The following is a 25,961-nucleotide window of genomic DNA, read 5'->3' on the forward strand; positions in this document are numbered from 1 at the left end:
CTTACTGGGCAACTTGTGAGGAATCTTTGTGCATGGTACTCTGGCTGGTGGCAACAAAGTCAGGCCTGAGGTATCAGGAAGGAGGAGAGCAACTAATAGAGGTGCAGTAAGAAGGATAGCTGGGACACTGACAACAATCTTCAGCAATTTGGTGTAATTCCTCTGGCTGCACATATCAAAGAATCACAGAATTATGGAATTGTTACAGCACAAAAGGAAGCCTTTCAGCCCATCATGTCTGAACCACCTCCCAGAATTACCAAGAACATTTATTTATAAGGTATATCTGTTTCATGGATACTTCTATGGTCTTTTTAAGAAACAGTGGCAAGGCCACATGAAGATCATGCTTCTCCAAGATTCCTAGGGCATAGGTTTAGGGTGAGAGGGGAAAGATATAAAAGAGACCTAAAGGGCAACTTTTTCACACAGAGGGTGGTACGTGTATGGAATGAGCTGCCAGAGGAAGTGGTGGAGGCTGGTACAATTGCAACATTTAAGAGGCATTTGGATGGGTATATGAATAGGAACGGTTTGGAGGGATATGGACCGGGTGCTGGCAGTTGGGACTAGATTGGGTTGGGATATCTGGTCGGCATGGACAGGTTGGACCAAAGGGTCTATTTCCATGCTGTACATCTCTATGACTCTCTGATTCTATGTCCATTGATTACCCACCTTCTGTTTCTGAAGATGCATTCTGAACATCTCCAATAGGCCCTTCCTTTCTACATTTGAGAGCATCTATCTACTGTATTGACGCAATGCTATTAACTGGCATTTATTCTGCAATAATGGTGCATTGACGCTAAATTTGGGCTCCTCAGCTCCTGACCTCATTATCACATTGGACCAAACTTGGACAAAAGAGCTGAAATCAAGAGTTGAGTTGAGGTTGATATCAAGGCACTATTTGGCCAAGTATGGCATTAAGGAATCCAGGAAAACATTGAAGTCAATGGGAGTCAGGGTGAAAACTCTTCATTGGTTGGAAACGTACCTAGCACGGAGGAAGATGGCTGTGGTTGTTGGAGGTCAATATCTCAGTCCCAGAGAATCATTGTAGGCATTTCTCAGGATAGTGTCCTAGGCCAAATCACATTCAGTTGCTTCATCCACAACCTTCTCTCCATCCATCATACAATCAGAAATAGGGATGATCACTGATGAGTGCATAATATTCACTATTTGCAACTTCTTAGATACTGAAGCAGTGTATGTTCAAACATCCAGGCTTAATAATGGAACAATAACACTTGTGTGACAGAAGGTTCAAGTAATGACCATCTCGAACAGGAGTTAATCTAACTGCCTATTCTTGATATTCCATGGTTCTAACATCAAAGACATCTCACTATTAACATTCTTGGGATTAACATTGCATAGAAACTGAACTGGATCAGCTATGTAAACTGCTATGATCTCAACTGATTATAATACAGTTTAAGTCAGATCCCAGAGTGAAACCTAGCTTGATAACCATAAGTTTTATTTTTGCAATTTGTTTACAATAGTGGTCATTCACTGAACTTACTCATAAGAGACTGCCAATGTGTTTTACAAATGAACATGCAGATAGGAGTTAATAAAACTACACGAAAACTGCACAGAATAAGTGGATTAATTTTCCATTCCTTCAGCTTTTAATAGTTTTCTGTTGCTGGAAGTTTCTTCTCTGAAGCCAATAAAGCTATAAAATAAGATTAGATAGATTAAGATTAGATTACCTACAGTGTGGAAACAGGACCTTCGGCCCAACCAGTCCACACCGACCCTCTGAAGAATAACCCACCCAGACCCATTTACCTCTGACTAATTGACCAAACACTATCGGGCAATTTAGCATGGCCAATTCACCTAACATGTACATCTTTGGATTGTGGCAGGAAACCCATGCAGACACGGGGAGAATGTGCAAACTCCACACAGACAGTTAGAGTGAGTCATAGAGAGATGTACAGCATAGAAACAGACCCTTCGGTCCAACACGTCCATGCTGACCAGATATTCAAACCCAATCTAGTCCCACCTGCTAGCACCCGGCCCATATCCCTCCAAACCCTTCCTATTCATTTACCCATCCAAATGCCTCTTAAATGTTGCAATTGTACCAGCCTCCACCACATCCTCTGGCAGCTCATTCCATACACGTACCACCCTCTGCGTGAAAAAGTTGCCCCTTAGGTCTCTTTTATATCTTTCCCCTCTCACCCTAAACATATGCCCTCTAGTTCTGGACACCCCGACACCAGGGAAAAGACTTTGTCTATTTATCCTATCTATGCCCCTCATAATTTTGTAAATCTCTATAAGGTCACCCCTCAGCCCCGACGCTCCAGGGAATACAGCCCCAACCTGTTCAGTCTCTCCCTGTAGCTAAGATTCTCCAACCCTGGCAACATCCTTGTAAATCTTTTCTGAACCCTTTCAAGTTTCACAACATCTTTCCGATAGGGAGGAGACTAGAATTGCACGCAATATTCCAATAGTGGCCTAACCAATGTCCTGTACAGCCGCAACATGACCTCCCAACTCCTGTACTCAATACTCTGACCAATAAAGGAAAGCATACCAAACGCCAACTTCACTATCCTATCTACCTGCGACTCCACTTTCAAGGAGCTATGAACCTGCACCCCAAGGTCTCTTTGTTCAGCATCACTCCCTAGGACCTTACCATTAAGTATATAAGTCCTGCTAAGATTTGCTTTCTCAAAATGCAGCACCTCGCATTTATCTGAATTAAACTCCATCTGCCACTTCTCAGCCCATTGGCCCATCTGGTCCAGAGCCTGTTGTAATCTGAGGTAATCCTCTTTGCTGTTCATTACACCTCCAATTTTGGTGTCATCTGCAAACTTACTAACTGTAACTCTTATGCTCGCATCCAAAAATCATTTATGTAAATGACAAAACATAGAGGGCCCAGCACCAATCCTTGTGGCACTCCACTGGTCACAGGCCTCCAGTCTGAAAAACAACCCTCCACCACCACCCTCTGTCTTCTACCTTTGAGCCAATTCTGTATCTAAATGGCTAGTTCTCCCTGTATTCCATGAGATCTAACCTTGCTAATCAGTCTCCCATGGGGAACCTTGTCGAACGTCTTACTGAAGTCCATATAAATCACATCTACTGCTCTGTCCTCATGAATTGTCTTTGTTACTTCATCAAAAAACTCAATCAAGTTTGTGAGACATGATTTCGCCTGGACAAAGCCATGTTGACTATCCCTAATCAGTCCTTGCCTTTCCAAATACATGTACATCCTGTCCCTCAGGATTCCCTCCAACAACTTGCCCACCACCGAGGTCAGGCTCACCGGTCTATAGTTCCTTGTCCTTACCACCTTTCTAAGACAGTGTCACCACGTTAGCCAACCTCCAGTCTTCCGGCACATCACCTGTGACTATCGATGATACAAGAGGCCCAGCAATCACTTCTCTAGCTTCCCACAGAGTTCTCCCTGGTTCCCAACCCCCACCTTACCAGTTTAAATCCTCCCAAGCAGCTCTAGCAAATTTCCCTGCCAGTATATTATTCCCCTTCCAATTTAGGTGCAATCCGTCCTTCTTGTACAGGTCACTTCTACCCCAAAAGAGATTCCAGTAATCCAAAAATGTGAATCCTTATCCGAGGCTGGAATCGAACCTGGTGCTGTGAGGCAGCAATGCTAACCACTGAGTCACTGTGTCGCCCTAAAGTAGATAATTCATCAATAAAGGCTGCTCTGTTATTCACTGAGATCTTGTCTGGTCTGATACATCTCAACTTCACTTTCCTGCATTTTTCCCATGACCCTTGATTCCTTTAAGTAAAAAATTCCATAGACTTACTTTGAGCTGAGAGAAGAAACTCTGCTTCATCTCTGTCTTAAATAGGCGACCACATATTATGTCCTCTGGTCCTAAACTCTCCCATAAGGGGAACAACTTTTCCACATCTACTCTATCAAGTTCCCTAAGAATCTTGTAAGTTTTGATAAAGTCACCTCTCATTCTTCTAAATAAGCACAGGCCCAACCTATTCAACCTCTCCTTATAAGACTGTCCTTCTATATTCTGAGTTAGCTTTGTGAACCTTCTCTGGACCGTGTCCAATGCCAGTATATCTTTCCCTTGATAGATGGATCAAAATTGTTCACAGTATTCTGACAACCTGAATTTTTTTGGAAACTTTTGAATTATCAGCATCTTTTGCTCTGAATCTACTTACATTGCCGATCCTTCTGTATATATTTGTTTCTTTTTATGATGCTGGACTCCTGATGCAATTAAACAGATGTTTATCTTCTCTTCTATCTTGTTTGTTAATGCACTGAGCTCTTTACCTCATACTCAACTCCATAGCAGTAACCCTCATTAAATTTTAATACAGCAAACTTCTGACATTCTGGCGTCACCTTCAGAACAAATCTAAAATGAAACTCAAACTATGCTCCCTCCCCCACCTTCTTAACATACAGTATATAAATACAAATCAAACTTAAATCTATACATGGTTCTTTCCACTTTAGAACCCAAATTTCCAAATAATAACAAGATATCAAGGACCTTTGTCACAAAATACAAGTGCAGGTCAGAAGCTGAGAAGTCTGAAACTTTTCATCTAACTCTCCAAAGCCTGTCCAAAATGTACAAGGCAGAAAGTAGGCCATACTAATATACAGATTAGAAGCAGGTATAGGCCATGCTGCTCCTCAAATCTGCTCTGCTATTCAATAAGGTTACAGCTGATCTAATTTTAACTCAAATTCCCATTCCTGTCTACAGCTGATATTCTTTCACCCCACTTGCTCAACAATAATCAAATCTTTTGTCCAATAACTTATCTATCTCTGCCTTAAAAAAATTCAAAGAACCTGCTTCCACCATCTTTTCAATAAGAGAGTTCCAAAGAATTATGAACCTCAGAAAAGAAATTGTTTTAAAGGGCTGACATCTAATTTTCAAATTGTAACCTCTGGGTCTTGATTCTCCCATAAAAGGAAACATTCCTCTCAATATCTAAACTGTCAACACCTCACAATCTTTAATGTTTCAATCAAGCCATCTCTTACTGTTCTAACATCTAACCTATCCAACCTTTCCCCACAACATAATCATCTCATTCCACATAATAGTTCAGTAAACCTTTTCCGAACTTCCACCAATGTATTTACATCTTTCTTTAAACAAGATCACTAATACTGTGAATAGATGCAGTCACAGCATTTCTATGTCCTTATGTAACAACTTATTTTTTGTTCTTCGCAAATTTGGCAACCTTACCTTTAGTCCCTTTATCCAATTCATGTATATAAATTTTAAAGAACTGAGATTTCCAATTCCTGTGGCACATCATTCATTACATCTTTGCAACTTGAAAAAGACCTATTTCTGTCTACTCTGGGCTATCTATTAGCTGGTCAATCTTCTATCCATGCAATGTGCTACCTTTGTACATGAACTTTCACTTTCCACAAAAACATTCGATCTGGCACTTCATCAAATGCCCTCTGGAAATCTAAGTACAGTACATCCACTGGTTCCCTTCTAACTAAAGCATGTGTTACCTACACAAGGAACTTCAATAGACCGGTTTCCTAAAACTATGTTGACATTCCCAGATTATCTTGAACATACCAAAGTGCCCTGCTGTGTCCCCCTAATAATTTTCTCAGGCATATGTCAGCTTGTAGCTCCAACAAGTTACTCACTACCACTTTTCTTTTGATTCTGATTTTGCTAAGTTCCTCCTTCCTTTCCATTTCTTGACTTATCATTGCTTGTTGAATATTTTACGAGTGTTCTGGAATACCTTACACTTTTCTGGATGAGTGCTGCTCCAACAAAATCAAACAGTCTCTTGATTGGCACCCATCCTCCAAAGTAGACATTCACAACATCCATCAAGACAGCACTGTGTATCATCTACAAGGTATTCTGCAGGAACACACCACTTCTTTCAACAGCACCTTCTAACTCCTTGGCTCTGCCATCTGGAAGGACAAAAGCAACAAACGCATGGGAACTTCACAACCTTTAAGTTACCCTTCGAGCCATACACTATCTTGACTTGGAAATATATCAGGCTCCTTCAATGTCGCTCATTGAAAACTGTAGAACTCCATTCCTAAAAGCACTGTGGTCTACCTACACTTAATGATTTGTAGCAGTTCGACTGCAGCTCATCACAACTTTCTCAAAGGAGGGAAGGGTTGTACAAGAATGCTGATCTAGCCAGTGACACTCACATCTCACAAATGACTGAAGAAAAAACCTGTCTTCCAATGCCTCTTAGTTGCTTGTTTTCCTTCTTCAATCAAGGAATAATAGATGTTTCTTTTGCTATCCTCCCTGTGGATAACCTTAGACCTTTTCAGCCAGAAAATGTCTCATGCCACTTCTGTGGCTGAAATTCTCAAGTATTCCCATTGTCTTAGAAATCACACCTTTTTTTTTCTCTCCTATTACTTTTGTTTTAAATTCTAAGCCTTCAAGTTTGAATGTACTCATTTAGGAGTATTTATCTAAAATTACTATGAATTTGTTTTACCCACGTAAAATCATTTCAGCAATTTTTATTTAATTGGTTATTTGCATGATTTGAAACAAATTGAAATAATTTACATGAAAATAGCTCTGAAAACACATTAATTAGTCCTTGTGTCTTGTTTTGACATAATTAATTCAGCACCTAAAGAAGTTAACGATGTTTTGATGCAAACCATTATATGTAAATTTGCTCCCTAAAATGATACTAAAAATTTTCTCATGATTCCAGATCTTCTACTTTGAAATAGAGAATGCTAACTATGCATTGTGAGTTTAACTTGGGCTGTTGCAATTCTACTCAGCAGGAACCAGGCAATGTAAACAGGGTTCTGCTTGACTGGCACCCGCACGGGAGTGAAAAAAAAAATCCAGTCACAATCCATTATGTCAGGCATCATATGCAACATGTACTTCTAACCAATGGATAATTGAGCTGATTAATTTGATTTGATAGCTATGAATAGGTTCAGAATGCAGAGAGGAAGATAACCAGTAATAAGGTAATATCTTGTTTTCTACATCATGTTCTTGAAGCAACAGATCACAGTGTTAAAGCTACAAGTCCAATTTTGTTCTGAATCACACAACACCAGATTATAGTCCAACAGGTTTAATTGGAAGCACTAGCTTTTGGGCGCTGCTCCTTCATCAGGTGGTTGTGGAGTAGCACTCTGAAAGCTAGTGCTTCCAAATAAACCCGTTGGACTATAACTAAGTGTTGTGTGAGTTTTAACTTGGTACACCCCAGTCCAACACTGACATCTCCAAATCAATTTTGTTCTGACTAGAGTAGTCTGAAACTGGAAATTACTCATAGATAATATGTATAATTAGGACCTCAAGTCTTCTTTGAGGTAAGCATTGTGTATCACAGTCTCCCATAATGGATTTTATTAACTGTGTCTCTTGAGTGAGTGATCTAAAAGAGTTCTTTAAAATTATGAAAAGTTTTGACAAAATAGACCCAGAATGAGTGTGGGAAAGATCAAAACTAGAGTTTGTCAAAGAAAATAGTTACTAAGAGGTGAAATAGGCAATTCAGAAGAAACATCTTTACCCAAACAGTGGCATGAATGTGGAACTTGCTAGCACGGGCAGTAGTTGAGGTAATTGGAAGCACTAGAATAGTGCAGCAGAGGGGAAGGCCATTTGGATCATTACAGCTGCACCAATTCATTCAAAAAGGAATCCAATTGGTCTCACTCTGCCACTCTTCCCCTAAATCTCCTCATTATTTTCTCATCTCGTATTTATCCAATTCCCACAAATTAATGTTATTGAATCCATTATCCAAAAGGCAGTGCATTCTAAATCCTAACAAGACAGTACAGTACAGTAAAGAGGTTTTCCTTGTGTCACCTTTGGTCTTTTTTACCAATCACCTTAAATCTGTGTCCATTGGAAATTGACCAATCAGCTGTTAGGAATAGTTTTTCTTTATTTACTATCCTTAAGTCGTGGATGATTTTCAATACCTTTGTCAAAGCACTTTGGCACCTTCTTTGCATTATATAGATACAGTCAAGGGGAAGCTAGATAAGCATTTGAGGGCGAATGGAATATAAAATTGCAATAATTGAGTTAGGGAAGGGAGGATGGGAAGCATGTGGGAATTGTAAATACTAGCATGGACTCATTAGACAAATAGCCAGTTTCTGCATTGTATATTCTAAGTGATCTAAGTACTTACAAAGACTTATATGTGGTTCTATATAATTTAATCCTTGGAACTCTATTCCTGTAAAGTGGTGGAAACAAAGTCTTTGAATTTTTTTTAAAGACAGAGGTAGATGAATTCTTGTTTGCAAGGGAGTGAAAACTTATCAGAGGTAGGTAAGAATATGGATTTGAGGTTACAATCAAATCAACCATGATCTTATTGAATGGAGACTGAATGTCCTACTCCTGCTCCTCATTTGTATTTTTGTATCATTTCCATAGAAATAGATTTGCATTCCTTTAAAATATATTTGTGATTAGCTTCAACTGATACATAACAGCATGTATAAAGCACTGCCTGAAACATCAGCAACTATTACACAGCAAAGGACAAAAATTTGATATTATTATTTGCAATGTATACATATATCATGGAAAAAGAATAAAAACTGCAAAGAATGAGTTGAGAATGACATCAATTTGGATTTCTCGTAACCTTGAAATTCAAAACAGTATGTGCAGAATAAGTCTGTAAGTGTAATATCGATAAAAGAAAAAGGCTTTGCATGTGAAAACAGTGGATCATAGGAATATTTACCAAGACAGCTATCTGAAAGATTGATTTATTACCATATGAATAACTTCTTAAAAATTCAGAAATGACCAAAGCAATTACCAAGGTGATGCAAAAAAGCTACTTGCCTTCCTCCTTGTGATAGAAGTCACAAAGCTTTTGCAATGCTGCTGAACCACTGCATACAAGTAGCTTGGCACATGACCAACGGTGAAATCCCCATGATACTTGTTATATTTGGATTCAGAATAAGACAAAATCACTATTCAAGTCACATATTCTTTTTTCCTTCAATCTTGTTCTTCAGGAAGCACTACCTAATCTTTAACATCCTTAGATACCTTTATGTAAAGGCCTAGAAAAAAAAATTGCATGCATGACCTGAAAATGCAAAGATGCAGAAACTGATCAGAATTGATGGGGAAAGCAGGCTGCTGCTTTGAGAAAGTTGCAGCAGGCTATTAAGATCCACAGCTTGAAAACTGAAGATTCACTCATATGGAATGTGGACAGATTCTACTAATTCACTTCAATTCCAGAGCGTATCTGTAAACATTTCTAAGCATTTGGCCAATGTGGTATCTAAATTAACAAATACATTGTGCTGTTAAATACTGTGAGGTTTCAATGTTGTTTATGATTTGTATTTATCCTACACAGTAAAATGCTAACTATTATTTAATTACAAGGAGAACACATGATCTACTCCTCTTGACCACCACCCCGAACATCCTATCCTATTTTCCCCACTGAAGGGGCAATTTATTTTATTCAATTGGTGTTGGCAAATGTTCCTTTTAATCCTATTAATGTTGTGGGGATTGCCTCAAGGCCCAACCCACTGAAGTATGCAGTGGCACATAGTTTTTGACTAAAATAAATTGCAACTTATTCACCCACAGGATGTGATTTCATAGTAGACGAGCATTTATTCTCCTATTCCTTGTTGCCTTTGAGGAGGCTAGTGATCAACATTGCCTTTAACTCCTGCAATCTGTATGAAGCCAGTCCCAAAGTGCTGAAGATAGGGAGTTCCAAGATTTTGACTCAGAAAGGATCAAGGAATAATAATGTGTCTGAGACAGGAAACATTTGGAGCTGACGCACCAACTATTCTTTTCTTTTAAGTAGTGTAACTCCTTTGGTAAAATGCTGCCTTGACGTCAAAGATAGTAACTCTCATTTCACCTCATCTCTGGAGTTTAGCTCTTTTGCCCATGTTTGGACTATGTCTGTAATATGAAAGGACATGAGTGGCCCTGGTGGAACTAAGATTGAGCATCAATGTGCAGGTTATCGACGAGCAACTGCAGCTTATTAACAGTGCTGACATTCCCTTCTATCACTTTGCTGATGACTGGAATGATGATTTGGACTGCCATCGCTGTCAATTAACTGTCCAAATAAATGTATGGAGTTTAAAAAAAAAACATTGTGCTAGGTGCTTGGGAGTTCTTCTTTACATAGCCATTATAGGATTTATGCAGCGTGATTGATTTTCCCAAACTATGATTTTCACAATCAGACCCCTATCAGACTGTCTGGCATTTCTGTTATTGTGTCAGTATGAATACAACTCGAATAATAATGACACCATCCAGGATAACACATCCTACTTGTTTGGCATAATATCCACAAACATTCACCCCCTCCTCCAACATACAGAAGCAGCAGTGTATACCATGCACAAGATGAACTTCAGTAATTCACCAAGGCTACTTAGACAGCATGATCCAAACACAACCATTATCATCTAGAAAGGCAAGGACAGCAGAAAAATGGGGAAACTGCAATACCCCTCCAAGCGAATCACTATCCTGCCTTGGAATTAGATTAGATTACTTACAGTGTGGAAACAGGCCCTTCGGCCCAACAAGTCCACACCGACCCGCCGAGGCGCAATCCACCCAGACCCATTCCCCTACATTTACCCCTTCAGCTAACACTACGGGCAATTTAGCATGGCCAATTCACCTAACCTGCACATTTTTGGACTGTGGGAGGAAACCGGAGCACCCGGAGGAAACCCACACAGACACGGGGAGAATGTGCAAACTCCACACAGTCAGTTGCCTGAGGTGGGAGTTGAACTCGGGTCTCTGGCGCTGTGAGGCAACAATGCTAACCACTGAGCCACCGTGCCACCCCCAAGTATCTCATTATTCCTCCAATGTTCCTCGGTCAAAAATCCTGGAACTCTGTCCCTAAACTAATACATGAGTCTACCTACACCAATAGATTATAGTATTTCAAGAAGTCAGTTCACCACCATTTTCTCAATTACAGCTTGGATGGGCAGTAAATGCTGGCTCAGCCAGTGATACCCACAGACTATGAGTACTTAAAAAGGCTACCTTATAATGATAACTTTCCACAGTGTTCTGTTGTACTTTGTTAGCTATTTCCAAATGAGCCTGTCACATTTATGCTGACCAAAATGTAAAGGACTGATTTTGATAACATCTTTCACCTCAATGTCTATGCTAACAATTTGTTGATTCAGTGGAATATTTGTATCATTGTTCAAATCTGGTAATCTGTTCAGCTTTTCCGAGGTGACCATTTGTCATAGATGTCGAAATGTTATTCCTGTATCCTAGTCAGAAAACTTTGTAATCTAGGTGGTGCATTTGTCATTAGTTTGCAGCAAATCATTTGTAATAGTTTTTGGTTAGTTTCCACAGTGAGTTGGTTGTCGAACAGAGATATGTGTGGAATATTGTGTTACCAAATACTAGAGCAAGTGTCTCCTGCTCTGTATTGGAATAATCAGATTGTATTTGCAATAGACGTTTGGATAGAAATGCAATACATTTGCCGTCTTGCATGATGCATCTCCTAACCCTTTCTGTAAAGCTTTCTGCCTCCTTCCTGAAGTTGTAGTATTACAGGGTTTGGTTCTTTTGCTGACATTGCTTGTTTGAGAGACTCTATGTATTTTGATGGTCCTCCTGCCATATGAATAGAACATTTTTCTTTTGGTGCTCTCTCAATGATGATGCTTTGTCAGAAAAGTTTGAAGCGTGTGGTGCCGAAAAGAATCCAAGGCATCTCTATTTGTCTTCGTTGTTGAGGGATAGGCATTTGTTTTACATGTTTGCCTGCGTCAGGACAGGATTCGACAACTTTAATATATAGAGTCAAAAGGATTAATCTGACTTACTGGTACATTTTACTGTTGAAACCAGCTCTTTGTGGTGAGCTACTGCTATTCGTTAGTGAATATTGTAATCGTACTTTTTAAAAAATGATCATCAGCAATGCATACTCATTCAGACATATTTTCTTTCCATATGTTGCAGGTACAGATCTTGACTGAGGGTAGGCAGTTGCTGGAATCAATATCTTACAAATTATGTTCTGAAGGTAGTGGCTTCCTGAGATTCCCTATGTGTACTGATCAATATCCATGTTTGGCGTCAGCTTGAGAAGAATTCTGCTCCTTTGAATTTGGAATTCAATTTTTCTAGTGTCTTATGTGGTATCTCTTCACAGAGAGATCTAAATATACCCTGACTGCATAGTTCTTCTTTTGTAGGCATGTAATTGAACTTCATTGGTCTACATGGTAACCCACATGATGGATGATGTCACTACATTCTGCTCCTTTGAATTTGGAATTCAATTTTTCTAGTGTCTTATGTGGTATCTCTTCACAGAGAGATCTAAATATACCCTGACTGCATAGTTCTTCTTTTGTAGGCATGTAATTGAACTTCATTGGTCTACATGGTAACCCACATGATGGATGATGTCACTACATTCCATGTCATTCAGCTCACCATTAAGCTTTTCTTCTTTGTGAACACCACTTTATTGGAGGGTTAATTGACGGAAGTGCTTCTTCTCTTGAGTTGCAATATGGGATCATATTCAAAACTTTCAATGGTGTCGAATGTATCTGCGTACAATTGTTATAAATCCTGAACTGACTCAAGGTGAGTAGAGCCACAGAGAGTCATAGAGATGTACAGCATGGAAACATACCCTTCGGTTCAACCCGTCCATGCCAACCAGATATCCCAACCCAATCTAGTCCCACCTGCCAGTACTTGGCCCACATCCCTCAAAACCCTTCCTATTCATATACCCATCCAAATGCCTCTTAGATGTTGCAATTGTACCAGCCTCCCCCACTTCCTCTGGCAGCTCATTCCATACGTGTACCACCCTCTGTGTGAAAAAGTTGCCCCTTAGGTCTCTTTTATATCTTTCCCCTCTCACCCTAAGCCTGTGCCCTCTAGTTCTGGACTCCCTGACCCCAGGGAAAAGACTTTGCCTATTTACCCTATCCATGCCCCTCATAATTTTGTAAACCTCTATAAGGTCACCCCTCAGCCTCTGACACTCCAGGGAAAACAGCCCCAGCCTGTTCAGCCCCTCCCTATAGCTCAAATCCTCCAACCCTGGCAACATCCTTGTAAATCTTTTCTGAACCCTTTCAAGTTTCACAACATCTTTCCACTAGGGAGGAGACCAGAATTGCACGCAATATTCCAAGAGTGGCCTAACCAATGTCCTGTACAGCCACAACATGACCTCCCAACTCCTGTACTCAATACTCTGACCAATAAAGGAAAGCATACCAAACGCCTTCTTCACTATCCCATCTATCTGTGACTCCACTTTCAAGAACCTGCACTCCAAGGTCTCTTTGTTCAGCAACACTCCCTAGGACCTTACCATTAAGTGTATAAGTCCTGCTAAGATTTGCTTTCCCAAAATGCAACACCTCGCATTTATCTGAATTAAACTCTATCTGCCACTTCTCAGCCAATTGGCCCATCTGATCAAGACCCTGTTGTAATCTGAGCTAACCCTCTTTGCTGTCCACTACACCTCCAATTTTGGTGTCATCTGCAAACTTACTAACTGTACCTCTTATGCTCGCATCCAAATCATTTATGTAAATGACAAAAGTAGAGGACCCAGCACCGATCATTCTTGGTCCCCTCTACCATCACAGGTACCTTGGTGATCTCATGGGTAGTTAGTGATGAGAGCCATATATGGTAGTAGACCTACCCATTGCTGATCTGCTTACCAGGAAAGAAATTATAGGTTTCTTGTCAAATTGCCATGGCTGAATTGCATTGTTAGCATGCCAAAGCATTTAATTCAAGCCTGCAAATCATACTATTGAATTCCAACAATCTTGGTACACATGCTTCAGAACTCAATTTGGTAGCGTATTTGCATGAACTCCTGTGTCAATCTTGTTTAGAGTGTGTGTCTGCTAATTTGCTTTGGGCAAATGATTGTTGCAAATACTTTTAGTTGTTTAATTTTGTCCACATAATGTCTTGCATCCACAATGTGGAAAGCCTTTTCAGCCTTTGGAAGTTGTATCATTCTAGGTCTTGACTTGGTTCTGTCTTACTATGATCTTCATGTATTGGCTTATGTTTGTGCAGGTCTCTGGCACACTACTTGTTGCTGATGCAATGTTGTTCCCCCTCTCTGTTTGGGTGAGCTCTTTTCTAGCTTCTGGCAGCATCATTGGATTCAAATTCTTTGTATAGTGAGATCAATGTCTTTTTGTACCTCACCCTGCTGCATGAATATTGGAGTACAGAATATCTTCGCAGTAGTGCAATAAACCACGTTAGCTAAACAGCTTCTTTACTGTTTGTGTCCTGGCTACAGTGTCATTACAGCACTGCATTTAAAGGTTACAGGTTCTCTTATCCACCTACAACATATTTTCTGCCATCTGCTGGCAGTGAATTAATGCTTTGACCTTTCTCTTTTCCCAAGAGATATTTTCAGAATGCTTCAATAGGAGTTGAGGCAATCACCAACTCTACTATTTATTTGGAGAATTCAGTCTTTGCAAAACACATTGCTTGCCCTTCTTGCAGTACCTACTGACAAATTAATGCATGGTATCCTGTAACCTTTGCTTGCAGGACATCAATTCTATGTGAAAAATTCTAAAATTGACACTTGCAGTTGATCTTATTGCACTTATAGTATCCATGGGATCTTTCTGGTATATTTCAGGTAGGCCTGAAATATTGATACTGTGTAACCATTCATTGCCAACTGCTATCAGTATCTTCATGGTAGATAAGCAGGAGACTGGAAGAACACAGCAAGCCAGGCAGCATCAGGAGGTGGAGAAGTTACCTTTTCAGGTATAATCCTTCTTCTTGTTTAACCAGTTTTTTTGGAATAGTTTCAGAATGCAGAACATATAGAGATGCAAATATTCAGCTATCTTTGAGACTGTGATTTCAAGTCACTGAAATGTAACCTCAGATTAAAAAAAAATTAGAGGTTTCATAATGTGCATTTCATTGTCAATTTTGAAGGAAAGAAAATTTGCAAAAACGCTACTGCCAAACAACAGTATTTTGAGAAACTATCGTAAGCCATGGATTTTTTAGAAGTTAAGAATAAAGTGGATGCTGGAAATCTAAAATAAAAACAGAAAATGTTCTGCAAATAAAAATCTCAGCAGGTCAGGCAGCATCTGTATGGAAAGAAAAAGAGTTAATGTTTCAGATCGTTGACTCCCTGCTATAGGAAAGATGTTGATAAACTTGAAAGGGTTCAGAGAAGATTCACAAGAATGTTGGCGGAATTGGAGGGAGAGGCTGAATAGTCCTGGGTCTTTTTCCCTGGAGCATCGGAGGATGAGGGGGACCTTATAAGGTTTATAAAATCATAAGGGACATAGATAGGGGGAATAGCCAGGGTTTTTAAATCCCAGCATAGGGGAGTCCAAAACTAGAGGGCATAGGTTTAAGGTGAGAGGGGAAAGATTTAAAAGGGACAAAAGGAGCACGTTTTTCATGCAGAGGGTGGCGCGTGCATGGAATGAGCTGCCAGAGGAAGTGGTGGATTCTGGTACAATTACAACATTTAAAAGATATCTCAATGGGCATATCTAGTCTTTAGATTTAGATTACTTTAGATTACTTACAGTGTGGAAACAGGCCCTTCGGCCCAACAAGTCCACACCGACCCGCCGAAGCGCAACCCACCCATACCCCTACCTTTACCCCTTTAACCTAACACTACGGGCAATTTAGCATGGCCAATTCACCTGACCCGCACATCTTTGGACTGTGGGAGGAAACCGGAGCACCCGGAGGAAACCCACGCAGACACGGGGAGAATGTGCAAACTCCACACAGTCAGTCGCCTGAGTCGGGAATTGAACCCGGGTCTACAGGCGCTGTGAGGCAGCAGTGCTAACCACTGGGCCACCGTGCCGCCCTAGTCAGCATGGACAAGTTGGACCAGAGGGTCCGTTTCTGTGCTGTATGTCTCTATGACTTTTCATTTCCTGTCTAAAGTCTGCCAAATCATCCAGTGGTCATAAAAAAGTGCTATATAATACAAAACGGGCTTTTACTCTTAATGGCATGGTAAGCCTGGGGTGTTAACCTTTTCTTGACACCAAACTGACTAAATTAAAATCAATGCTAAGTGATCTGAATATATTCTGAAATAAATGATACAAACAAAAATACACTGGGTGAGAAAATCACAGAATTTTGGACTTGAAAAGATTAGATTATGATGAGTTGTATGAAAGATTAAAACAATGAGAGTTGGAGCACAGTAATGATTAGGACAACTAATAAAGATTTTGGAAGCTTATTATAAAAATTCTGGTTAGATCAAAACAGGTTTAGTAGCAATATGGCCACTGTGATTGAGTAGGAATGCCAGGGATAATTTTGAAATCTGGCACTCACATAAAATCGCCGTCTGTCAACTTGTAAGAATTGTCTCTACAAGTATTTCTTCCCACTGGGAACACTGTCTCATCGAATCATTCAAATGAAAGATCAACAGTAGGGATTTGAAGCAGAGTTTTAAAATACATATGTGTTTTAAAATACATATTCACCAGAGTGAATAAAAAATGGAAACAAAAATAGCAAAACCAAAAGAAAGAAACAAACTGCAGGAATATCTATTGTAACCAAAATTTGGAAGGACAGGTTGAAACATTTTAACAGGTTAACAAAACTTAAAACCAAACTACTTAAAGTGTTGGCTCAGATTAAAAATATCTTAAAAAGCACATGGCCAGTGTCAAGTCTGTTCTTTTTTAACCATAATCAACTTGTTCAGATATGTTGGTACATAACTCTGGAGTAGGTAGGACTTGAACCCAGGTCTCCTGGTTAAGAGGTAGATACCACTGCACCAGAAGAACCCTAGTGTCAAGTCTGTTACATTATGGTCAGCAGCAAAGCAGAGCCACCTCTACTCTGCGCCCAAAAATGTGGCTCAGGTACGATCTCAGAGAGCATCTATTGCTCCCCCACGGTGTGCAGTTTGCAAATCTCTGCTTTTTCCAAATATGCCATTGCTCTGTGTTGGCAACTGGGAGCAGATCTACATTGCCGGCTTACATCTTTTGAGAATATAATCTTGCATTTGTATTGTCTATGCTCATTTCACATATATTCCTGGTGTGATTACACATCTGTTACATGTACTTTTTTGTATTCAGTGGTGTCAGTTATTCCCATAAATATTCTAAATAGCTGACCTTCATGGGAGTTTTTTCATACTTCTCTATGTATCTTCCATTTAAAACCAATTCAAATCCACTTTATTCTTAACTTCTAAAAAATCTTAGCTCTAAAATGTTCAAACATGACAGAAATTACTCAGATGTCAGACATGAGTACATATTCAATTAACCCAGGTAACAACTTTGAATCTGAGTTCCAAAGATGATGACGAGTACTGAATTGCTGCACCAAGATTTCACATTTGAAGTTTAAGTAGCTGGAGATGTACTGATCTAATATCACTGCAGCCAATTTTTTGACTTTTCTCCCATCCTTATGTGCAAGTTAAATAAAATTGGTGTTTCACAGTAATGTTAAGCTCGCGATGTACAGTTGATGATTCAGCATCTTCAGGTGGGATTAGAGAAAGAAGTCCTGAAACCTGCTACTCCTTTGAACAAAATCATGGCTGAATGTGCAAGTTCAGCATTTTCATTGGTACATTATTCACGATTCATTTGTCTTTTCATTGTAGAGTAAAACATTTGATATTTTTTCTACAATTACACTGATTTACCTTCAGTCTGAAAAATGAAACAATACTCCAGAAATTTGGGAATGTACTCTATGCGTGAATGGCTGAGTTCAAGGATTGGACCTTGAATGCTTTTCCAAATCTATGTTGTGTGTGTGTGTGGGGTGGGAGAAGGGAGGCCAATTACAGGCCCGCAGGGGGTACCCTGAGCCAGCAATGACCTTTGGGATCAGGGTGTGGAGTTTGGGAATTATGGAAAGGGGTGGGGTGGTGAGAAGATGGTAAGGAACTTGGAGGGAGTTCAAGGACCTGAATTGGCCCAAACAAACGTCTGGGGGATGAGGAAGTTGGGGAGAAATCAGAAGAATGGGAAGATGAAGAAGAGTGGTCAGCATGAGGAGGCTGGTGCCAAGGAGGTTTTGTTTTACACCATTTGGTTTCCACAATGGAGATTATTATATCCTGATCTTAGAGTATAGACCCATCATTTAGTGCATGCTTCATCTTGGTAGACTTAAAGTGAGTACCACTCATTCCAACAGCACCTCCATAGGTCACCAGCCAATGACTGATTGATTCATTGTCACATGTACCAAAGAGAAAAGCTTTGTTTATGAGCAATATAGGCAGATCATAGTAAGCAAGGATGTACTGCATAAAAGGTGGAGACGAAGGCATACAGCTAACATTGCATTGGGCATACTAGAGAGATCAACATTAGCAATATCAGCATTATTTGAGGCCAGAGTGTAAATTCAACATTCTGGATCAGTGGTGCTGGAAGAGCACAGCAATTCAGGCAGCATCCGAGGACAGGCAAAATCGACGTTTCGGGCAAAAGCCCTTCATCAGGAATAAAGGCAGAGAGCCTGAAGCATGGAGAGATAAGCTAGAGGAGGGTGGGGGTGGGAGAGAGTGGCATAGAGTACAATAGGTCAGTGGGGAAGGAGATGAAGGTGATAGGTCAGGGAGGAGAGGGTGGAGTGGATAGGTGGAAAAGGAGCTGGGCAGGTCGGACAAGTCCGGACAGGTCAGGGGATCGAGTTTCTGGAGGTTAGAAGCTAGGATGAGGTGGGGGAAGGGGAAATGAGGAAACTGTTAAAATCCACATTGATGCCCTGGGGTTGAAGTGTTCCGAGGCGGAAGATGAGGCGTTCTTCCTCCAGGCGTCTGGTGGTGAGGGAGCGGCGGTGGAGGAGGCCCAGCACCTCCATATCCTCGGCAGAGTGGGAGGGGGAGTTGAAATGTTGAGCCACTGGGCGATGTGGTTGATTGGTGCGGGTGTCTCGGAGATGTTCCCTAAAGCGCTCTGCTAGGAGGCGTCCAGTCTCCCCAATGTAGAGGAGACCGCATCGGGAGCAACGGATACAATAGATGATATTAGTGGATGTGCAGGTAAAACTTTGATGGATGTGGAAAGCTCCTTTGGGGCCTTGGATGGAGGTGAGGGAGGAGGTGTGGGCGCAGGTTTTACAGTTCCTGCGGTGGCAGGGGAAAGTGCCAGGATGGGAGGGTGGGTCGTAGGGGGGCGTGGACCTGACCAGGTAGTCACGGAGGGAACGGTCTTTGCGGAAGGCGGAGAGGGGTGGGGAGGGAAATATATCCCTGGTGGTGGGGTCTGTTTGGAGGTGGCGGAAATGTCGGCGGATGATTTGGTTTATGCGAAGGTTGGTAGGGTGGAAGGTGAGCACCAGGGGCGTTCTGTCCTTGTTGCGGTTGGAGGGGTTGGGTCTGAGGGCGGAGGTGCGGGATGTGGATGAGATGCGTTGGAGGGCATCTTTAACCACGTGGGAAGGGAAATTGCGGTCTCTAAAGAAGGAGGCCATCTGGTGTGTTCTATGGTGGAACCGCTCCTCCTGGGAGCAGATACGGCGGAGGCGGAGGAATTGGGAATACGGGATGGCATTTTTGCAAGAGGTAGGGTGGGAAGAGGTGTAATCCAGGTAGCTGTGGGAGTCGGTGGGTTTGTAGAAGATGTCAGTGTCAAGTCGGTCGTCACTGATGGAGATGGAGAGGTCCAGGAAGGGGAGGGAGGTGTCAGAGATGGTCCAGGTAAATTTAAGGTCAGGGTGGAATGTGTTGGTGAAGTTGATGAATTGCGACATTTCCGCCACCTCCAAACAGACCCCACCACCAGGGATATATTTCCCTCCCCACCCCTCTCCGCCTTCCGCAAAGACCGTTCCCTCCGTGACTACCTGGTCAGGTCCACGCCCCCCTACGACCCACCCTCCCATCCTGGCACTTTCCCCTGCCACCGCAGGAACTGTAAAACCTGCGCCCACACCTCCTCCCTCACCTCCATCCAAGGCCCCAAAGGAGCTTTCCACATCCATCAAAGTTTTACCTGCACATCCACTAATATCATCTATTGTATCCGTTGCTCCCGATGCGGTCTCCTCTACATTGGGGAGACTGGACGCCTCCTAGCAGAGCGCTTTAGGGAACATCTCCGAGACACCCGCACCAATCAACCACATCGCCCAGTGGCTCAACATTTCAACTCCCCCTCCCACTCTGCCGAGGATATGGAGGTGCTGGGCCTCCTCCACCGCCGCTCCCTCACCACCAGACGCCTGGAGGAAGAACGCCTCATCTTCCGCCTCGGAACACTTCAACCCCAGGGCATCAATGTGGATTTTAACAGTTTCCTCATTTCCCCTTCCCCCACCTCATCCTAGCTTCTAACCTCCAGAAACTCGATCCCCTGACCTGTCCGGACTTGTCCGACCTGCCCAGCTCCTTTTCCACCTATCCACTCCACCCTCTCCTCCCTGACCTATCACCTTCATCTCCTTCCCCACTGACCTATTGTACTCTATGCCACTCTCTCCCACCCCCACCCTCCTCTAGCTTATCTCTCCACGCTTCAGGCTCTCTGCCTTTATTCCTGATGAAGGGCTTTTGCCCGAAACGTCGATTTTGCCTGTCCTCGGATGCTGCCTGAATTGCTGTGCTCTTCCAGCACCACTGATCCAGAATCTGGTTTCCAGCATCTGCAGTCATTGTTTTTACCTTGTAAATTCAACATGCCATTTGGACAGAACCTCTCAGTGCGGCCTCAAACATATAAGCCGGCTTCCACATCTCCAACCAGCGGCCCCTAGTGGACAGAACTCGTCCTGCGGAGCGCATGGCTCTCCACCCATTGGCTGACGGTGAACCGGTTGGAGAAGGAGGGGGCGCGGAAAGCGAGTGCCCCTGTCAGCGTCTAGAGCCGATTGTTTCAAGCGGGAAAGGGTTGGGCTACCTTTGTGCGGTGCCGTCAAAGCGGGGTCTTCACTGATTGGCGGGTGGATGGGGACGTGACGGCAGGGGGCGAGGTGATAGTCTGAAAGGGCGACTGGGTGGGTACCTTCCGCTGATAGGCTGAGAGGCGGGGCGTGAGGCCGTGGGCGCGGGGTATGATTGGCCAAAAGGAAAAGAGGGGCGGGGAGGACGGTGTCCCGTCATGAGCGGGCTCGAGGCCGGCGGTTAACGGGCGGCTCGAGCATGGAATTCAAATTTAACTTCGACCTGGGGCCGGCGGAGCCGCCCGGGACTGGAGAGGCTGAGCGGTTTCCGACACAGCCGGAGAGGGGCTCGGAGGCCGTGAAGGAACACGGGGTGCTCTGGGAAGAGCTGGAGGGGATCCTGGAAGATGCGGTAGTGGAGGAAGTGGAGGTGGCAGCGCCGGAGCCGCTGTGCCTCAGGCACCTGAACGTCTGGGCGGTGGAGCGGGCGCTGAGCCTGGAGGACCGCGGGGAGGCCGGCGTCTCCGGCGCCATCGCCCGCCGCTCTGACCTCGTGCCCGGCGTCTACGAGGGAGGCCTGAAGATCTGGCAGTGCACCTTCGACCTGATCGAGCACCTGTCCGGTGTCGAGCTGGAGGGCCGGCGGGTCCTGGACCTGGGCTGCGGGGCGGGACTCCTGGGCATCGTCGCCCTGAGGAGGGGGGCGGCCGAGGTCCACTTCCAGGACTACAACGGCTCCGTGATCGAAGGGGTGACCCTCCCCAACGTGGCTCTGAACGAGGAGGAGGAACGGCCCCCGAAAAGGCGGAGAGCCCAGGGCCCGGAGCCCCGGCCGCTGTCCCGCTGCCGCTTCTTCTCGGGAGACTGGTCCCGGTTCGGCAACGTCCACGGCGGCTCCTTCAAGTACGACCTTGTCCTGAGCTCGGAGACTCTGTACAACCCGGACAGCTACGGAGAGCTGCACGACGCCCTGTCCAGCTTGCTGTCCCGGGACGGGCTGGTCTACCTGGCCACCAAGTCCCATTACTTCGGGGTGGGCGGCGGCATCCACCTGTTCGAGAGCTTTGTCAAGCAGAAGGGGGTCTTTGACATTCAGACAGTAAAAGTGATCGACGACGGCCTCCAGAGATGCATCGCCACCATGTCCTTCAGGAAAGCCCACTGTTACTGACTCGCAAATTGAGGTGCACTTTATACGACCGCTGAACAGCTTTCAGGAAATTAACATCGAGGGTTTTGTTCTCAAAGACAAAACCTCGAGGTGGAATCCATAGGGAAAATGGATGAAAGCCTACTCTTCGCTGTGAAGTGTTGAATCAACGCAAAGTGACTGAAGTGTACATGCTGGAAGAGTGTTTCCATTGCCTCATGTCACAGGATACAGATATTGATATGAATTAGTAAAAATAAGTTTTGATTTCAAGAGCAAATAACTGTTAACAAAGCACCATAGCATACAGGGTTATGAGCCAAGACCTGGAAAACAGATTGGAATAAAGAGACGCACGATGACTGACGCAGACAGAATGAGCTGAAGGGTCTTTTTATCCCCTGTTGTAAAAACTGACTCTTTTTAATCTCTTCCAAGTACTTTGGAAGAATTTAGCAGCTGTGATTCGGATACCTTGTAAAGAGTGGGTTAAGTGTTGGAATTTAACATAACACATTTTTAAAAAAAAATTTCCTCACTGGATGAGGATGTTGACCCTTGAGGGTAGTGAATAGTCAACCATTTTGCTATGGGTCTGGAGTCACCTGTAGTCCAGACCAGGTAAGGACATTTAGTGAAACGGCAATGGGTTCATGGTTGTCATTAGACTATTAATTCTATATTTTTGTTTTGATTGAATTTTAATTCCACTGTTTGCCATGTGTGGAAGGGCCTCTTTCCTTTATTCCACATCCCGGTCGGTGTGTGGGGTTTGCCGATTACTGTGGTGGGCTCTGTCCAGTAGGCTCTGAAACTTCAAAGACCCGGAATGCTGCACTAGAGCAACTCCATTGGAGAGAGGGTGCTGAACTGACTGTTTGGTCGGTCTGTCTGTCTGTCCTGACCAGCAAGTTGGAACGTACCTCCACACAGTAATTGTGACCACCACAAATGCCTGGGGGATTCCCTCTTGTTGGTGAGACAATGGCCACCTGGTACCTACACATTTGGCAGTATCCCCAAGACAGAAAAAGAAAGATCAGACTGACTCAGATATGAGTTCTCTGGTAATTTTGAACTTTATTACAGAAAAAACAATCATTTGCCCAATCTGTACAATACTTTGCAACATATGCTCTATGCTATGATATAAAATATAAGAACTGGAGTGGACACTGTAAATCTTTACCCTGACACAATTTATAGGGTACTTGTACTTTAAGAATTACACAACCATCCTCCTCCACATGTGTGCCCCCACCCTGCCAAAATGCCTAACTAATTACTCCAGAGGGAATTGTTGCTTGTTTGGTGGAGGTCCCTCTCTGCCCTTGGGTGTTGTTGTGGACTTGAGGTTGCAGACAGGGTCGATGTCTTCAACCCCAAAGGGTTAGTGTCCAGAGACACAGCAAGCTCAGCGAGGAGAATGAAAAAAAGCACCGATAGCTGGTCTTGCTGCCCCCTTTACCCATTCCAAAGGGCTGGCTGGCTCCGCCCCTCTGGTAATTCCATTTCACAAAGCATCATGGGGGATATTGGGCAGGTCGGACTAATTTGGGTTGGGATATCTGGTCGGCATAGACGAGTTGAACCGTAGGCTCTGTTTCCGTGCTGTACATCTCTCTGATGTCTGGTGATTGCTTTTTTTCACAGGTCTTAACAGCTAAGGATTAAATCCTTAATATGTTGTTTAAAAAAAACACTTGTGTGCAATAAAACCACCATCTCCTAATTTTCCAGATCTGGTTTTAAAATGGTTTCTTTAAGTAGCTCAAATGGTTTCTCCATGTTTTTACTGCTAGCACTTGGAATAGAAACTGGTTGCATTATGATTCTAACTGGTATATGAAGCTTATCAATAGACGAAGGTGTTTTTGTGCCTTGGAATATGTTATGATAGATTTTAATGTTAATCAATATTTTTAATTTATTGAAGCAAATTTCAGATTATACTTGTATGAAACTAATTTATTTGAAATGCAGTGACTTTTGCCAGCAAATGTAACACCTTTTAGGTCAAAAGAATGCCATAAACTAGAGTCAGACAGCATGGAAAGAGACCCTTTGGTCCAATTAGTCCTTTCAGACTATAATCCCAAACTAAAGTAGTCTCACCTCTCTCTGCTTGGCCCATATCCCTCCAAACATTTTTTTATTCATGTACTTTTCTAATTAATTTGTAACATTGTAACTGTACCTGCCTCCATCACTTCCTGTGGAAGTTCATTCTATACACACACACACCACTGTTTAAAAGAAAATTGCCTTTAGTCTTTTTTTAAATCTTTCTCCTCTCACTTTAAAACTATGTCCACTAGTCTTGAAATTCCCCGCCCTCATGATTTTATAAACTTCTACATTGCAGTGGGGAAAAAAGTCTGTCTACCCAGCCTTTCCTTATAACGCAAACCCTCCATTCCTGGCAAGCTGGGTAACATTTTTCTTTATTTTGGTTGCAAGGGGTGTCCTCCTGTGGGACACTGAAACCCCATGTATCACCATCTCTGGTTGTAGCATCAGAAGACTAATCAGTTGATGTCCAGTGTCGGAGGAGGTGCAGGGCTGGTGCAGCATGATAGTCTCCAGCTCTGAGGTGGCAGAAGCAATGGTGCTGATGGCAGCAGAAAAGGAGTTGTCAGGGCCCCAGGGGTGATGTCAGACAATGGCGACTGGAGGAGCAGAGAGTGTGAAGCCTACAGAGAGGGGAAAGATGAAATTTTGAAGCTATTTCAGTTTTATTAATATTAAATTAATATTAATTTTTTCAGTACTTTGCCATTTATACCATTTTATTCAGTACTTTATTATCCAAGATGGTGTGAGAATGTGGCAACATCATTCACTTTTTCACTGTACCTGGGTACAAAAGACAATGTTAAATAACTCTACATTCTGGTGAATCTCTTCTGAATCCCCTCCAGCTTAAAGACATCCTTCCTATAACAGAGCGACCAGAACTGGACATCGTACTCCAGAAGAGGCCTCAACATAATGTCGCGACTCCTATTCTTAGAGGTCTGAATAATGTACGCAAGTGTACTAAGTACTGCCTTAACCACTCTATTTATATGTGATGTAAACTTCAAAGAATTATGTACCTGAACTCCTAGTTCTCTGTTTTACAACACTATCTAAGGCCCTTCTTTTCATTGTATAAGTCCTCCCCTTGTTTGTTTTACCAAAATGCAATACGCACCTAATCAGGTTGTACCAGCTAAATATTCATATTCGATGGAAACCTCTAAAATTGAAGTTTAGAACCACATGGTAGTCTAAGTTCTGGATCTTCAAGCTATTCGTTTCTGGTGTACTGATATGGGCAAAGGCTAAACAGGTTGGAACTCTATTCAATGATCTTTAGAAGAATGAAATATGATCTCATTGAAATGTATTCTTAAGCGTGAATGCTGAGAGGATGTTTCCCCTTCTAGGAAGAGTCTAGGACCAAAGAACATGGTCAATATCGGGGTGCCAATTCAAGACATAGGAGGAGGATTCTGAGGGTTGATAGTCTTGGAAGTCTTTGCCAAAGAGAGCTGTGACTGCAGCCTTGTGTATATGCAAAGCTGAGAAACGTAGATTCTTGATCAGTAGGGGAATTTGGGGTTATGGGGGAAGGGCAGGAAAGTGGATTTGTGAAATGGTGGATCAGCTGTAATCCCAGAAATGGCAGAGCAGGCTTGAGGGGCCTGTTATAACTAGCTGAGAGTTGAACTGCTGTGTTTTGTACAACTAAGTGCTTGGTAGGTCATTTCAAAGCACAGTTGCAGGACTGAATCATTGCGGGTTTGAAA

At 42.7% G+C, this 25,961-nt stretch overlaps 1 protein-coding gene and 1 long non-coding RNA gene across 2 annotated transcripts; one reads left to right on the forward strand and one right to left on the reverse strand.

The window, feature by feature from the left end:
• Nucleotides 1-1,481: 1,481 nt before the first annotated feature.
• LOC148149721 (uncharacterized) lies at nt 1,482-21,036 on the reverse strand. The gene is made up of 3 exons (XR_015757335.1): nt 20,800-21,036; nt 5,800-5,980; nt 1,482-1,690 (listed from the first exon to the last, which is right to left on the reverse strand). It is a non-coding gene; the product is annotated as an uncharacterized LOC148149721 (long non-coding RNA).
• A 188-nt stretch (nt 21,037-21,224) lies between these two features.
• On the forward strand, nt 21,225-23,899 carry mettl18 (methyltransferase 18, RPL3 N3-histidine). The gene has a single exon (XM_043692756.2). It carries the CDS (start codon nt 21,277-21,279, stop codon nt 22,186-22,188), a length of 912 nt encoding a protein of 303 aa, XP_043548691.1. The 5' UTR covers nt 21,225-21,276; the 3' UTR covers nt 22,189-23,899.
• The last annotated feature ends 2,062 nt before the right edge of the window (nt 23,900-25,961 follow it).

This window comes from Chiloscyllium plagiosum, unplaced genomic scaffold (genome assembly GCF_037043375.1).
Source record: "Chiloscyllium plagiosum isolate Xiang-an unplaced genomic scaffold, Cpla_swu_hap1 HiC_scaffold_6, whole genome shotgun sequence".
Lineage (NCBI taxonomy): Eukaryota > Metazoa > Chordata > Chondrichthyes > Orectolobiformes > Hemiscylliidae > Chiloscyllium > Chiloscyllium plagiosum.